At 26.7% G+C, this 18,542-nt stretch overlaps 1 protein-coding gene and 1 non-coding gene across 2 annotated transcripts; both read right to left on the reverse strand.

Moving 5' to 3' along the window:
- Positions 1-9,785: 9,785 nt before the first annotated feature.
- Positions 9,786-10,981, reverse strand: LOC109595732 (ankyrin repeat and protein kinase domain-containing protein 1-like). The gene is made up of 2 exons (XM_020011149.2): positions 10,918-10,981; positions 9,786-10,863 (listed from the first exon to the last, which is right to left on the reverse strand). The coding sequence occupies exon 2, from the start codon at positions 10,845-10,847 to the stop codon at positions 9,999-10,001; it is 849 nt and encodes a 282-aa protein (XP_019866708.1). The 5' UTR covers positions 10,848-10,863; positions 10,918-10,981; the 3' UTR covers positions 9,786-9,998.
- A 4,779-nt stretch (positions 10,982-15,760) lies between these two features.
- On the reverse strand, positions 15,761-15,832 carry Trnad-guc (transfer RNA aspartic acid (anticodon GUC)). Its single transcript has one exon. It is a non-coding gene; the product is annotated as a tRNA-Asp (tRNA).
- Between the last annotated feature and the right edge of the window lie 2,710 nt (positions 15,833-18,542).

Here is an 18,542-nt window from a genome sequence, read left to right on the forward strand (position 1 = left end):
AACGAACCGATCCATTATACGGTGAATTGGACTAACAGCACTATACAATCACCGATCATCCTCCATATTTAACAGTTGACTTTATATATTTTTTATTCAATCGTTCCCCTTTTGGACGTCGAACATGAACAATACCATCACTGATAAACAGGTTAAACTTGGATTCGCCACTCCAAACAATTCTTTTCCTGTCATTTACTGTTCATTCAATATGCTCTTGGACAATTTTTCTTTCGTGGAAGTGGTTTCCTTATTGGCCTACAACTTTTTAACCCAGAATTCAAAAATCTTCGACGTATAGTCCTAGTAGAATTCCCAGATGGCCCAGACTGGTTCATAACAGCAGAAATTTGGGCCGATGATAGAAATGGGTCGGCCTCAGCTATACACATAATTTTTTTATCTTGACGTTGGGTGGTTTTTCGTGGTCCGTCGGAAGATTTATTAGGTGCTAATATGCCACTGACTCTATATTTCCGAATTATTCGCAAAATAGTGTTGGGTCATAACTCCATTTGCTTAACACCATCTTTATAAAAATATAATATTTTTTCAAGCAACTCCAAACCAACAAATTTGCACGCCATTTTAATGAGCTTATTAACACATTTAGACATATGAATGAAGTTTTTAAAACTTATTTCGCTTTAAATACTAGCTTTTTAAAAAAATCCAAGCATTTTGACCAACCAAAAAAATTAAATTTCATACAATACTTGGTGGATAAAATACCTAATCATTATAGTATACAATATGTAAATTATATTTTGGAACATTATTATGTTAATATTGATATTACTGTATAAATTTTCAAAATATAAAAAATTAAGAAATTCCAGGTATTATTTTAAAGAGGTACACTACCGCTCATAAGGAGAGCAACCGTTAACCTGGGTTATTTTAGGAATACTTTATAGAATTTCTATTAATTTAAAATATACAACAAACTATAAAAAAACTAAATTAATGCAATCATAATTTCTTACATATTATTGACGAATAATATTTTTGAAGTGAAAACTTCTTTGGCCGCGTTGGGCACTTTTTGAAAGGGGAAAATTTTATGGGTTCGCGTCACCGACATGCTCGTTCACCAATTGTTCAAAGTTTGGTTAGAGCAATCAGAGTATCGTGTTGATAGAGACGCACGCGCAATGTGCTGGGAGCCTTATCTACACACCGTCAAAACTCTTGGACCCCCTAATATTTTTGGGAATAAAATAACATTATTATAACATGTTATAATTAATTTAATATAATTTATTACTTTAATACAAATGTTTTTAGCATTTGTTTGTTTGGTTTGGTGTAACAATGGTAGAAATAAAAATAAAAAGAAACTAGAACCGAAAAAGTAGTTTATTGAAATTTGTAAATTTGACAAAATAATGTACTTTAAAGAAACACATAGATAATGTCATTCTTTGTTCTTGTTTCAACTGAACTGACAAATTAATTTATTAAATACTAATCAACAACTGATATTGATAACATGCTAAATATGTACTTTTTAAAATTTGTTGCTTTATGTTTGACCTGACTGGTAAACAAAAAATTAACTAAAAACTGAAATCAATAAAAGAAATGAACTTTACTGGATGTCCCGAATTAATTAGATATATTACTATTCAGATTGATAATATTTCTGGAATAATTTTTATCAAAAAGAAAATAGTTTTTTTTTGACATTTTATAGACAAATTCACTGATGATTTATTTCAATTTAAAATAAAAAGATTATATCTCAAATTTTTAAGAAAATATATTTTTTGGGGAAATAAGAGCACATTTTAAAGGCAAATTTACTCAATGTTTCCATTTGAAATAAAAACCTTAAGACCTTTCAGAATTTTAAGAAGATATAATTTTTGTAACAAGTAAATTTTAAAATCTAATTTGGTATCCCAAAACAAATAGTATTTTCCACATTTAAAGGCAAAATACTCATAAAAAAGCAACCAACTTTGAGATAGACCTGCTCTAAAATATTGTTAATTCTTAACATTGAACCCGTGGCATTTTTAATTGTTGGCAGACAAGTTCATTAACATCGGAACCGTGGTACTCGGCTTTGACCTGTCAACAGGTTCGTGTCAGACGCTTCTTCGACTTTCAACAATGAAATAATCCATCGGGATGCTGACCGAACCATTTCCATAACAATAAGATTAAATCTTCGCGTGGACAATAAACAATTTTTTTTCCATCGGGGTTCCGATTCTTTCACGCCAACGTAACAATGTCGTTGCGGGCGGATTAAACGCGATTGTGACGGCTCAGGACCGGAGTCTTAATCTTAACGATGTGTTCACAGCGTTGAGGACAATTGCCGATTTAAAATTAATTAAAAATTGAAAATGAAAAATTTGTAAAAATAATATCACGTTGAATGTAAGGAAAGTTAAAGAATGATTAACAGCATGACAACAATTATTTTGATATAATACATATGAAGGATTTTAACTGGTATATAAAATATTTATTGTCGTAATAATAACAATTACATATAAATATAATTCACGATTTATAAAAAGGAATAAATATTTAAATAGTAATTGAAATAGTTCGGTTCTGTTCAAGATTGAATTATCGTCGTTCGCAAATGAACAGTAAATTTTTGATCTATGACAATGAAAATATTGCGTAACACGATTTGCATAACCCCTCGTGTCGATTTTTTTGTTAGTGGCAAATCGGGGGCTTATAAGGAAGTAACGAAAATCGTGTTGAATGTATTTACAATCTCAGTTGGAGGGCAAACAGTTTTCGATGTTGTTGAGATAGAAGCCAAGCTGTTTTTTATTGAGATTACTTGTTGTTCTTTTGACAAATCTGTTCAACAATGTTTATCATAAATTATTATTTGTATACAAATTGTTGTATTTCTTTTTCGAAACCTAAGACTATTTGAAAACAAAATAGAGTTTAATAGAAACTGTAATAGTAAACTTTTTTCTAAATATAACGAGAAAATTTTTCTTGAAAATTAACTAAAAAGTATTTAAAATTAATCCAAAATACTATTAATATTTATTAAATTTATTAAAAATAAACACTAAATAGTAAAAGTAAAAAAATTATAATAGTAATTTTCATATATTTATTATATGTATAAAAACTTAAATTTTTAAATGAAATTAGTTAAATAATATATACAATTTATTAAGAATTAAATACTACTTATAAATCAAAGAATTTCTTCAAAATTACTAATAATAAACAAGAAATAAATAAAAAATTTTAATTTTTAATATGTAAAACTTATTAAAAATTAAATATCAATACAAGTCGTAGAATATTTACGTAAATTTATTCAAAATTACAAAATAATTAAAAAATATATGTAAGTATAAATTTTAGGATCCAATAAAATTTTAAGATTAAAATTATTAATTAAATAAAAAATTATAAATAGAAAAAATTTTAGAAAATTTTCAAATTATAAATGCTAAATTATTTAATATTCTAATAAAAATTAATAAATGGATTATTTATAGATTATATTTTAATAATAAAATAGGCTTTTTTCATTAAGAAAAGAAAAAAACGTTTTTTCCAATTTTTTTAAAGGACGTGAATTTTTAACCAAAATTATATTAAAATTGCATAAAATAAAATTTTAGAAATAAACATATGTTTACTTTTCTAAATTTTACAAATTTTAAACACAGAAACTAATAAATATTATTTTTTAAAAATTAAAATAAAAATTGTAGGTAAGATCCAATAAGTTTTTACAAATAAAATTTTTAATGTTATTTATAAAAATATTAAACTGAAAAAATAGCAAACATTTTATCACAAAAAATATATAAAAATAAAATTCTAGAAAACTTTTAAATTACAAATTCTAAACTCTTTAATATTCTAAAAAATATTAATAAATAGAATATTTACATTTTTTTTTAAATAACAATAAACTTTTTCATTAAGAAATAATAAATTATTTTTCAATTTTTCTAGAAAAAAAACATGTCTATTTCTTAGCCAAAAATATATTAAAATTGTATAATATAAAATTTTAGAAACATACATATTTTTACATCTCTAAATTTAATAAATTTGTATACAGAAATTAATAAATGTAATTTATCAAAAATTAAAATAAAAATTGTAGTTAAATAATAATAAAACTTAAAAATTTTAAAAATTTTTCAATTTAAAAATACTAAATTCATTAATGCACTTTTTATTAAGAAAAGAATTTTTTTTAAATTATTTAATAATAATTAATATTATTAAAAATAAAAATAAAAGTCCTAGGTTAAGATCCAATAAGATTTAAAAAAATAAAACTATTAATATTTAAAAAAATATATTAAACTAAATAAATAACAAAAATTTTGTAATAAATAATAATAAATATTTTTATAATAAAAAATAATAAAAATAAAATTCTAAATAGTTTTCATATTAAAAATATTAAATTGTTTAATTTTTAAATAATTATAGACATTTTTCATTTTCTTGTTCTTTTGAAGAAAAAATTTTTCATTTTTTTTTTTTTTCATACAAATTTTAAATACAAAAATTGTTAAATATTATTTGTCAATTAAGTTAAAACCTAATAAGATATTAAAAATTAAATTATTAATATTAAATTTTAAATTATAATTAAAAAAAGGATAATAAAATACTACATTCTTTAATATTCCAGTAAAAATTAATAAACGGATTATTTATAAAATTTTGTTTAATAATATAATTTATTGATAAAAGAATATATTAAAATTACATAAAATAAAATTTTATAAATATACAAATTTTTATATTTCTAAATTTTACAAATTCTAAACACAGAAATTAATAAATTTTATTAAATATAAATAATAAACTTGCGCATTCGCCAATTTTATAACATTTAATTAATTATATTTTAAAAGGTATAAATAAATAAAATTGTACTTTTTAATAACAATATAACATAATTCTAAATTAAAATGCAGAAAGATAAAATTACGACTTCAGAAGAAAACCATCTATAAAACAATAACAATTAAACAGTGTTCACAAACAGTTTCCGTGAGAAGTGATTGTGGACGCATCCGATTCGGATCTTTCAGATCTAGATTGCTCATTGACCATTAGTTGAAATGTTGCGAACAATTCAACGGTTTACACGGAATTGAACAGATTCCAGATTCCAGAACGGTAATGTGGGAAACGCATTACGCTTAATTAATTTACTTTGCCACGATGCAATTGGCAATAAAGACGCAATCATGATCCACAATCATTAGAAATCATTCTTCCTCTTTTTACAAATTTAATGAAAAAAATTTCTTGAAAAAATCTAGAAATAATTAAATAAGTCGTTGGAAAATACCATGTGCCGCAAAATTATGGAATACCAACTTTTAGAAATTAACAAAAATGCAATGCAAGTATGTTAACTTTCTTATATTATTTTTTTTTTAATAAAATAAGGATACAGTTTTAAGGAAAATCTATGAATATTTATAGAAAAAGAAAAGAAAAAATACAATGCTATTAGAGAAATAATTAAATATAATAAAATTTTGACAAGTTTATTTACACGAATATGGAGTATTTCCACCAGGAAGCCGGAAATGAATTAAATTGTGTTCAAATCAATTAGAAAAGTAGTTTAAGTAGTAAGTGTATAATTGTTATAAAAATTTTAAACCAATACATTTTCCATAAACTTTTAATGAGTAAGTTAGATGAATCTTAGTTCTTCAACATACTTTAAAGTTTATTAAAACCAGTTGTTTTCAAACTCATAAACTCTAAAACAACGAGAAGAGATCTTTGAGAGGTTTTAAAATATATCAGGAAGAGTTTCGCTGGCTGTCAATCATGAATATGGCCCTTTATAACACGAATTAAGCTACGTGATAAAACCATATGAACGCGCCTGCCTCCGGTCACAATGTCTTGTTTCGAACTCCTCGTTTTGTCTCCGGTCACGTAAATTTTCCGCTAAATGTGCAACCGGTAAGTAACCTCCTACAAAGACTCATTTCCTAACTGTACATCGGCAATATCTAAATCATACATTTACCATACATATTATATTTATGGCGTGTTTCGCAGCAAAATGAGTGATGGATCGTGTGACACTTTACAACGAAAACATGACGAAATGATTAGGCCATACACAAACTATTTATTTACGTTGTAAAACGGACTCCGTTTTCGATCCGGCGATGATTTATCCTTTAACCGAAAAATGTTTTATTCATTCGCGGTTTTCTAAAATATGCGGAAATGGGATTTCTAACCTGGAAACGTTTAGTTTGATGTATGCGAACTGGGATTGAATTTATCAAATCGTACGGATGGTAATTTCATCTGACACTAATTAATGGGGGGCTTTTGTCTCTATCTGTGTCATTGAATCGCAAGTTTTGTTTTACTTTAAACGTATCATTCAATAATCTGTACTGTTAGAAATGGCACGAATTGATTTCAATTACGAATTACAGTTATTAGAAATCTGAACTTATACAACATATAATTTAATGTGTTTATAATAAATATGTCATGGTCAAAGATACAACCCATCAAGATAATCCATCAAAATAAATAAAAAGCTCAAAAATTACTTAATTATAATCTTTAAAAGTTTCTATATTCTTCAACGGATTACTTGGTGATTGACCTAATGTAATAAAAGACAAAATTTAAAGTTGGCAGTTATAGAGACTGTCGATAGAAGTGAAAACTAATATTAAAATTTGAAATTTCATAATGTTCACATTATTTAATTAGATTTTAAATTTTAATCGTTACAAAAATTATATCTTCTTAAAATTCTGAAATGTTTTAATGTTTTTATTTCAAATGAAAACATTGATTAAATTTGCTTTTAAAATGTGAAAAAAACTAGCTATCTTATTTGCCCAAAAATATATTTTCTTAAAAATTTGAGTTATGGTGAGTGATGGTCATCTTTTTAGCCTGCAATCAATATCAGTTGTTGATTAGTATTTAATAAATTAATTTGTCAGTTCAGTTTAAACAGGAAGAATTAGAATATCTATGTGTTTCTTTAAAGTACATTATTTATAAATTTCAATAAACTACTTTTTTGGTTGTAGTTTCTTTTTATTTTTTTTCTACCAGTGTTACACCAAACCAAACAAACAAATGTATATAATGTCTTTACTTTTGACCCCTTAAATATTAACTAAGCAACAATTATATGCATGTTTATATGTTTTTTTATTACTTAAATATAATACGGTCTGTATAAGATATAAATACAATTCAATTGAAATAACAATTAATATAAAATCATATTATTTATGGATAATATTTGTATTTACTATAGTATTTCAATGTACTTGATATTTAACATCATTTTAATTGTTTGCATCATTGTCATCATTAATTTCTACAATACTTAGACTTTTTATACTTTCAAATATTTCATTTTGTTCTAAAAAAGATACAATAGGCTTACGATAACTAAAGTAAGAAATGAAAATGTTTGATTCAAATTTATCTAAGAATCGCGTAAAAGCGGCGTCGATTGTCGTTTTATGTTTTATAGTACTGAGTTTTCGATCATTGGTCATATTTAAATAAATGTTTCACTAAATCCATTCAATTTCACTTATTACATATACAGAGCACTATACGTCAACTGTATAGCTACAGATATACTGCTATAAGCATGTCGGTGGCGTGAACGCACGAGATTTCATCCATCCAAAAAGTGTTTAAGGCGCACAGCACACTGCGCGTGAGCATGTCAATAACGCAAACGCATAATATTTCTCTACCAAAAAGTGCCCAACGCGACTAAAGAAGTTTTCACTTCTAAAAATACATTAAATCTATTATTATTTGTTAGGTAAGGCTAATTTTCAGTTTATATATCATATCTATTACTTTTCGACGAAGTTGAGCGCGTTCGTAACAGATGGTAAGAGAATTGGGAGCTGATTTTTCCTTTCAGACGGCATTCTCCTCTATGAACCCCCTTTAAAAACAGTAAAAGATATTAAAGTCAAACTCTTTTTGGGCTTACCTGGAGGCCTTTAACGAAACCACTGCATTAATAAAATTTTACCTGATTTCAAAATGCTCTCAAATGTACAGCTCTAACTCACCCTCTAGTTCCGGGATTTTATTCTTTTTCTCTTGAAACGCCGGCAGACACATAGCTTGTTAGTCTAGTAAACGAGGTTATCAGCCAAATCAACAATTTTTTTTTGTCTGAATTTATTAACAAAAAAAGGTCGAGCATGTCGGTGACGTGAACCTAAAAGATTTTCCCCTACGAAAAAGTGCCCAACGCGGCTAAAGAAGATTTTATTTCAAATAAATTAAAAAATATGAATCTGGTGTCCTCAAAACTTTAATAAAATACTTGAAATATAATGATATTATAAATTTAAGATTAAAAATAATTAGATAAACAAAAATTTTTGTATTTAGCAACCTATTGTATTTTTGACAACCATACTATTAAAAACTTCCTGAATTTATTCTACACCTTTAGTTGTTGATTAAATATATCCAAACGATGTTTCGTAATTTTAATATATTCAATAAATTAAATTAAGTAAACTGACATTAATAAATTCTAAAAAAGGTTAATTCAATAAATTATAATAGTTAAAAATATAGATTAGCTCGTAGTAAATTTTAGAGTAAAAAGTTAATTACTGTATATACATTCCTGGACAAATGTTACGAAAACCTAAAATTGAATTGTTTATAATTCGTTAATAAATATTAAAAATTAAAATTACTGTTCTGTCTGCTGTATAAGGCATTAATAAAAATGATTTTAGAAATTATAGTTACTTTTATTAAGATATTATAAATTAGAACAGAATTTTATACAAAAATGAATTCTTTTATTTGGAAACCTTATTAAATAATTTAATTTTCGAATAATATACCAAAAACAATTAGATGCATTAATATTTTGTTGCATAACCATCAGCTGCTGCACATCTTTATTTCATGGAGCCAACCAATTTTCTGGTAAATTCTGGAGGCACTTTTTGCCAGTCCATTTACCGTCTTTTAAGTAGCTCTGTCTTATTTTTGAGGAGTACTGCCGTATATTTAGTTCTAAATAATCCCAAAGATATTCTATGGGGTTTACATTCAATGATTGTGAAGGCCATGGTAAAACTCGTACATTTTCTTGTAGATGGTCAAAATAAATGATATTTAAGGTGTTTTCAAACATGTCTTGGTAAAAAACTGAGTCTTTGTCTATTTCTTATATTTTTTATAATACAGAAATAAATTGACAGATTAAAAATAGTTAGATAAATCCCAATAAATAAAAATTTTTATATCCATCATCTATTGTATTTTTAAATGCCATACCATTGAATACTTCCTCAATTTATTTTACACCTTTAATTGTTGACTATGTTAAAACGAATAATATTTTTAAATCATGTCTATTTAATATAGTCAATATAATATATTAAATTAAACAAACATTAATAAACATAAAAAACATTTGTTGAAGAAATTATATAATAAAAAACTTAAATAAATTCATAATAGTAAATAATAAAAAATGGATATTAAAAATATAGATTTGCTCACTTTAAGTTTTAGACTAATATGGTATACATTTACCTAAAAAAATAAAAGAAAGAATGAAAGAAACTTTTAGAAAGAAAGAAAAAAACAGTAATATTAGAAATATAAGACTGTTAGATAAATAAAAAATCTTATATTCTTCAACCAATTTTTTGTTTTGTCCACTGTCAACGACTAGCGAAAACTTCCACAAGTAAGGGGTTGACCATTTTATATAATAATAATTTAAATAAAAAACGTCCTTAAAATATATAACTTTAATTTATTAAAAATTTTTGTAAATAACATATATAACACGTATTAAAAGTAATTATTAAAAAAGATTTACTCACATTAAATATTATGATAAAAATGTAACAATTATAACATACAAAAACGTAGAAAATTAGTTAAACATAGACCTGCTAAACATGAGAAAATATTTATAAATAACCTGAAAATTTTAAAATTAAGATTTAATTGAGGAAACCCTTAATTGTGTTCACTTTTTCTTTATCACAGACAACCTTCAAACTCTTCATTCCTAATTCCTGCATAACCAAATTCATTTCTTTCATTTTGTTAAATCTCTCTGCTAAATCCAACGGAGTATCCCCTTGGTAAGTAACAAGATGCAACCCTTTAGGATATCTGTTCAACAACATTTTGATGATTGGTTTGTTACCCTTACAAGCTGCAACATGTAGAGGTGTATACCCATCAATATCCGTTTGCTTAACCGTCCCTTTGTGCTTTAATAACATGTCCACGAAATTTTTCTGGTTCATTTGAACCGCATAGTGCAAAGGAGTTTGTTTCTCCTCGTCTGCCGCATTCACGTCGGCTCCACTGTTTATTAGCAGTTCGGCTATTTCGTAGCAGTCGTTCATAACCGCCAAATGAAGGGGTGAACGTTTTTTGACGTCTGTAATGTTCGTTTTTGCTTTGTTTTTTAATAATAACTCCACGATGTCGTAGTCTGATAAAAAAATAGCGTTGTGCAATGGCGTGCTTCCATCTATCGAAGGTTTGTTCACGTTGCTGATGTTGTATTTGAAAAGTTGTGCCAGAATTATTCTGTCATCACAAATGTGCAATAAGGATTGTTCCAGCTTGTTGGTGTGGCTTAAGTCTGCACCACTGAGGTATAAAGATCGCAGGGCTTTTAAATTTCGTAATCGAACAGCGTGGAAAATTGGAGTTTCTTCATTCTCGTCAGGAATGTTGATAAGCTTTCTTGGGACGTCAAGTGATGGGGCCACATCAGTGATGTTATTGTTGTCGTCGTCGTCGTCACAAATTGATATCACAAACGTTTCATCCATAGTGTTTTTGTTGATTCTGTAATATTAATAATATATATAATAACCTTAGTTAATGTTCATTACCAGTTACTTGTTTCAAAACGTTAACGAGGTTCCTGCAAAATGACAACTGTCAAAACGACTGTCAACTTTTTGTTTTTGACACAATCATATACAGCGTGTTTCAAGAAATACTGATTGAAACATCTCGCATTAATTGATACGCAAAAACTGCCCGTTGCAAGGAGTCAATTAATTTTGAAGTTTGCGGCCACCATGTTCGGGTGTCCGTGATTTGGTTTTTGTTTGAATTTCGGTCCGGTCATTAAAATCAATTAAAAAATGTAACTGTACATAACGAGCCGACTGAAAGGTGTGCGGTGGTTTTTGGATGATCGTTTTTGGAATTTTTCAACGATCAACATGAACGGATGATTTATTTAATGTTTGTTCTGGACCAGATTCTTTGCACATGTGTGATACGGTTTTTTTTTTTTGAGAATACTGTTTTAAACGAACGTAATTAACTGATTTTTGTATAGACGTAATTAATTAATTCAGTCGAACATAGAATTTTCTATAATTAATTAAAAGAGAAAATTATTGTTTCTATATTAAATTGACAGTCAAACTCCGATAGCTCGAATACAAGTTCAAATATTAGAAAGTAACTGTGAATATACTGGGTGGCTATATAATAAAAGTCACCATTTCTAATTACTAATCGAGTTGAAATAGAAAAAATATATACTAAAAATAAAAATGACCTTGATAATAGTTTAGTTAGTTTAAAATATGGCCGCTAGGTGGCTTAACACTATTTCCCTTTCCCTTAATTTAAATTTAAAAAAAAACTACGCCGTAAAATTTTGGAATATTTACTAAAGTTTGAATATCTTTTTTTAACATAAAATTTTAAACTGCCTGTATATTAAGTTATTAACTTTGACACTTTGGCTATACGGTATCCTACAATTTTCGCAAAATATTTGTTTTTTCCCTTAAACATAAAAAAACTAAACATCGATGTTTCTTGAATTGTTAAAACAATTTAGTTTTGCACTTGTAACATTATTTTATGGTTAATGATTATATTTTAAAATCTTTAAAATGATCAATAGATCAAATAATCATAACATTTCAAAAGAAAATTGTGCGGTAGTCGTTGTTCTTTATGAAGGAGAAGACCTGGATAGGTATGAAAAAAAATAACCTCACCACCACAAGATCGATATTTAAAAACTCAAGATTTTAGACAAAGGCACCACAAGGATCAGGATGTCATAAGAACATTAAATTTAAGTATGAGACGACCTTGTCAAAAGGTCGTATATATATATATATATATATATATATATATATATATATATATATATATATATATATATATATATATATATATATATATATATATTCATCGATTCCTTAAAACTATATCCTTAATTAAAAAAAATAATAATATACTTAATTTATTTTTATTAATTTTTAAAAATATTCCACAATTTTGTGGCGCAGCATATGTTTTGTTATAATCTTCTTGTTGTATCTTTTAAAATAAAATAACGAACGTTTACCTGCTTCAATTACATATTATATTATAAATTTTTATTAAAAACATAATAATTCTATAGACAAATTTTAATTATTATTTTTTAAATATATCTAGTATTTTTTACGTCTAATAAATTAACATAATCAAACTTAACTTAATCTAACTTAACCTACTCCAACCTAACCTGACTTAATCTAACCTAACATAACCAAACTTAATTTAATATAACTTAACCTAACCTAATATAACTTAATATAACAATCTAAAAAATAAAAGTGTCTATTTTTTTTTAAATTTTATTTAACCTAACTAAATTTTATTTAACCTAACTTAACCTTAACATGATTCAAATTTGGAGTTTGACTTTGAATTAAATTTTTGTCACTAAAGTTATCACAAATACATATATTTTTACTCGAGAAAAGCAAAAAAGTGAAAAACCAGTATTAACATACTTTGTTTTAACAACAGAAAAATTATTATTTTAGTTTTAACTAATTATAATTTGAAACTTTCAAATTGACAAAAAATAATTCTATAATAATTTATTTTAATTTTTAAAATTAAAAATTTATAATATATAATAATATTTATTGTAATAATTACATTAAATGTACATTATGTATTTCTATTTTAACTACGTTTACATGCATCAATTATATATTATATTATAATTATTTTATTAAAAATATAATAAATCTTTAGTTAAATTTAAATTATTATTTGTTAAATATATCTTTAGTATTGTATAATTTACTTTTAATCTTTATATGCTTTATATAATTTTACGTTTGATAAATTAACCTAACCAAACTTTACTTAATCTAACTTAACCTAAACTAACCTAATCTAACCTAACTTAATCTAACAATCAAAAAAATAGAAGTATCTATTTTTTTAAATTTATCTTTAGTGTTTTTATTTTAATTACTTTTAATATTTGTATGGCAGATATTAATTTTATTTCTTATAAATTACCCTAAATTAACTAAACTAAATATAAATTATTCTAACTTAACATGATTTAAATTTGGAATTTGACTTAATTAATTTTTTTTTTTTTATTATTTAAATTTATCACTAGAAGATTTTTATTCGAGAAAAGTAAAAAAGTGAAAAGTCTAGTGTTAACACACGTTGTTTTAACAACAGAAGAATCAAATGCACCATTAAATATAATTGCGAGTAAAAAGCACAAATAATGGTCTTTACGGCAAGCTCCTGTTTGATCTTGATAATTTCAATTCTTCAAACTGCACGTGGTTTAGCAACAATGGCCACTTTTGAAGTATTTCCAGTTAATTACTTGGTGATTTTGCTATTTTTATTATTTTGGAATTTTTGCTATCATGGGAACTAGTTTTGCAACAGTTCGTTAGAGAAAATACAACAATCGCAATATTACATTATCATTTTACGATGTGCATTAGCAAAAATGTCAATTTTAATATATGTATCCACCAGTTCGATACGTTGCACATGCTTACAATGTAATAATCTTGTTTCAGAAACTTAATTTATTTATAGCGATTCTGTTAGGATTCATTACACAACTAAAACCAGTTACGGATTAATAAATTGTAATGTTATCAAACTCCGGAATTCTGATTCAGATTACGAAGATGCAGATTATTTGTTTAAGTATCTGCGTTGCAGGACTATAAATAATCTACACGTTTATTGATACCTTACAAAAACTAACTAAACAAAACAACAACTTCCATATGAAAGCAGTAAATAATTATTCAATAATTAATAGTAGATTTTTGTGAATGAAATAATAAATTTAATTAATTATTTGTGTTTGGTTAAATGAAATTTAATAGAATGCGATGTATAAAAGAAAAGAGCGGTTTTAAATTAAGTGAGGCAGTCTTTATAAATAGCTGGCGTATAAAAAATGCATCAATTGAACATGTAGCATTTGTTTATATTCTTGTTACAAATGCTCGGAGCCCTGTTTTCGCCCCGTGTTGCAGACTCGCTTGATAGAGTGGACAGTATTATGGACGACCGTCCTTGGTCATTGTTGCTATTCAAATGTCACCGCGACCGAGTCAGGCGAACGCGAGACAAAATAAAGAGGCTATAAAATCAATATGATAAAAATAGTATTTATTATCCAGACTCGTGTGCCACAACAAAACAAAACAAACAAAATATCGTACGTATTTGCTTCGCCTGCCCTACCAGACGTTCGCAAACGTTACAGATTGCCATTGCCATTGCCATTGCCATTGCCATTGCCATAGTACCTTAACTAGATCAAGCACGAGAAAAACTTGATTCGATTCGAGCGATTTTTTATTTTCCGTTTTTACTCTTAAGCCGCTCATGCAACAACCACCTTCCTATCTAACTTCTACAATGCCACTTCAAATATATTGCTTCTGGTTTGATTATATTTCAGTTATTTTTATCACAATTCTATAATTGTTTATTGGAATTAAATTAAAATTATGTTCAAAATATTTTTTTATTTTCTTTATTGTATATTATTATGATTGTATTTATGGAGTGGCCATAACAATTTGGAAGTATGAGTCTCTAAATTTTAGAGCATTTATAATGAAATTTCACTTTTTAAATCTTTCTATCTTAGAAGTGACGACAATCAATTTTTACTAATTATATTGATATTTTATATATAACTAACTTTTTGAGATTTTTCTAAAAATATATATTATATTGAAATAATTTAATTATTCACTATCTAATCCATAAGTTGAATTGATATTATTCGAATAGTTTATAAACAATGAATGATTTAAATAAAATTACTATTCTATCTCTTATATAAGAGATTAATAAAAGTACTTCTAGAAATTATTTTTACTTTTATTAAGGTTACATACATTGTAACTATTTTAAAGCGTTTAAGCATGTTTATAATAATTTTCCCAAAATATTCACATTATTTCTAATACAAACAAAAAAATTAGTTGTTATAAACTCCCAGTTGTATGTTATAAAATGAAACGACGATCATTGAAACAGAGTTTTTTCTATTTTCTCTATTTAATACCTTTTTTATAACAGCTTTTAGAGAGACTACTCTACAAAATTATAATATTTTATGATGTTAATATATTTTTTGAATTATTTCAGAGCATTTTCAAAGTATTTAAAAAAAATATATTAGTTGCCCCAATGTAATTAGGGATTCTCTCTAAAAGTTTGGTTTATTAATATAGTACCAAACGCTATGTTAAAATTATAAACATTCGATTAACGAAGTATGTCTTTATTCTTTTGTAATTTTTTAATATATCATATTAATTTATTTTTATAATTATAATTTGAAGCTTTCAAAATTATAAAAAATAATTCTATAATAAATTCATATTATTTCTGATACAAAAAAATAATTTTAAAAAATGTCCTCCCCGGCGGGGAATCGAACCCCGGTCTCCCGCGTGACAGGCGGGGATACTGACCACTATACTACCGAGGACTTGTTAGGTGTTCTAAGGATAAAACCGATATTTTATTAATAAATTGTAATAAATACTGTAAAAACTCAATTAATTATTATTAAAATAAAAACACGTAACATATTTCATCATTAAAATATTGTTTTTAAAGAGTTTATTGAATAATAGTGTATAAAATTAAATGAAAATAAATTATTATCTTTATAGGTTATGTTTCAATTTTGTCAGATGACATAACTCAAAACAGTGAAACACACGACCCAGATATATTTGGTAAATTGGCTGTTATGTAAACACAAAATCACCCTATCAAATTTCAAAATCATTTTTAATAAACCTCCATTTGCAGAGCCTATAAAAACAACATGAATACAATAATCAAAAGGACCCTTTCACTGGGCCAGCCTGTTCGTGCCAGACTCATCAAATTCAGATACGGTTCAACCAAAGACCAGTCGAAGACGGGGGCTGGTGTTGTGTCTTCTGGAGCCACATCGAGTGCACAAACGACCAAAGTTAGTGGTGAGCCCATCTATGACTTTCAACTGCCACCCAGGTGGAGAAGACGTCCACTTGATGAGAAGGAGATCGAGGCCATAAACAGTGGCTGTTCCATCAACTTTTAAAATTAGTAACAATCAACCGAATAGAATGTTTAATTAAATGTGATTAATTGTGAGAGGTAACATTCAGACACCATTGATTTTGTTACATCATAACCCTAGTGTTTTTAAGGGGTTTATTATTTATTTTGTAGTCATTATTCCTGGGAAATTGTATTGAATAAATCGTTTAAAATTAATTAACGAGTTTTTAATGCCTTTGTATGTTTAGTTTGTTGAGTTTGTTTATGTTAAGAGTTGACATAAAATCAATTACAAAGTTCAATTTTAATGGCTGCACTGAGCCAAGAATTTTTTAATGTACTGATATAAACTGACTCATAAAATATTATTACTGTGAGTTTATGAGAATAGTTTTAGATAAATATTGAATAGTTATAAATCTATTTTTCTGTATGGTGTAGTTTAATCACAGTTATTCTTTGTTTTGTGCAATTAACTTTTTGAAAAGTTGTATATAAGTGAACAATATCTTCCTTAATATAATTCGCATTCAGAAACTTACTTGAAGTAATTTAATTCTTATTGTACAATGTTGTCCAATTAGGTACGTTAAAGGCAGTCATTAAAAACAATTATTAATACTAATGAGTGAATTTTAAGCCATTTAAAATGTAAAGATAAAACACCCACAGTAAATTTATTATTATTAAATTCTAATCTACATGACGAAGAACATTGGAAGAGTGAGATTTTGAACAGATAAATAATTTGCAAGAGATGGTCTGAGGCAACGCTACAAGAAGTACGTTGTCGTTGTTTTGTTCCGGTGCAGAACAATAAACATGACAATGGCGCAAGGCCATCCATATTTTCAGGGGAATTTTTTCCCTGCATACGGCTCGGTCTATAAAAATATCCATATAACTGGCATATGCCCACTGAATTGTAAACACGACCGACGATAATTGATAATTACGATTCTTTTCGAGATGTATCAAATTACCCCAACTAGATAATAAAGCGCGATGGTGCACACTTATGCACAACCGCTCCTAATGAGAAAATCATTGTTAATTGCGTGTATTTTGTCACCGGCTGAATATGAAAAGTTGAATAAGGTCAAGTTCCCCCCAACATAAATTCCATTGGACAATAAAAATCGGTGCTTAATCCAGCAGAACACGTTTCGTTCCTTCCAATATCTTTAGATTACAGGGATATTTAGCAGGAACATAAGTCTTGCAATCAGAGAAGTCCATAATTTAAAGAACCGTTTAACTACAAGTTAAATCGTTATGTATTTAAGTAAAACTCGCCCACAATGACCGTTGTTTCAAATAAATTTATTAAACTGGCTTAAGGAACATTAAATGTACTGTTAAGCTGCAATCTAATTATTTTAGTTATGATTCGAAATTTTAATAACCGGGAACAAATGGCATGAATGAGGAAGTGTGTGGTTAATTTACTAGGATAAATTTCTAGAACAATTGCTTTTTTACGTTTGTGAATTGTAATTGCTTGGCGCTAGATGACATAGATAGACTAGATCCTATAGAAACTTGTTGGGAGTATCCCTACTAATTTATTAATATTAGGTAAAGCAATAATATACTGTAATTAATTAATGTTTACTATTGTTTCCGCTGTGGTTAACCTTATCTGTTACTTTTAGAAAGTGTGGCCATTTTGAGGATTGATAAATTGGGAAAATTGTTGAACTGGAAATGCATCAGCAACCTCCAACAGTTTCAGATCATTAGATCGAGCATATGGGTATAATTTTGCAAATACCACTTTAGTTCGAATGGAACTTTCAGTCAATTAGTGTTTGAACCGATTACCTAAATTAACCGGACCACAATTCATCAATAGATAGGCAGGGTAAATAGACGTACTGCGGACAGATACAATTGCGTTCGGGTAAACGTAAAAATTTGCTCTCATGGTCGTTTATATTATATAATGGACTCATAAGTCATTCCAGCTTGATCTTGATTTAGGATTCTTCAAGAGGACGGTCGGATTAAGTGGTTGTAAAAATTGTGAAAATTAAAGTTTTCTCGTGGGTTGAACGAACTCGTTGACTGGAACATCGTATAAAAGTATTTTATATAACAATCGCAGTACAAAAAGATATATAATTACACTTTGAGATAAGATA

Source organism: Aethina tumida, chromosome 2 (genome assembly GCF_024364675.1).
Source record: "Aethina tumida isolate Nest 87 chromosome 2, icAetTumi1.1, whole genome shotgun sequence".
Lineage (NCBI taxonomy): Eukaryota > Metazoa > Arthropoda > Insecta > Coleoptera > Nitidulidae > Aethina > Aethina tumida.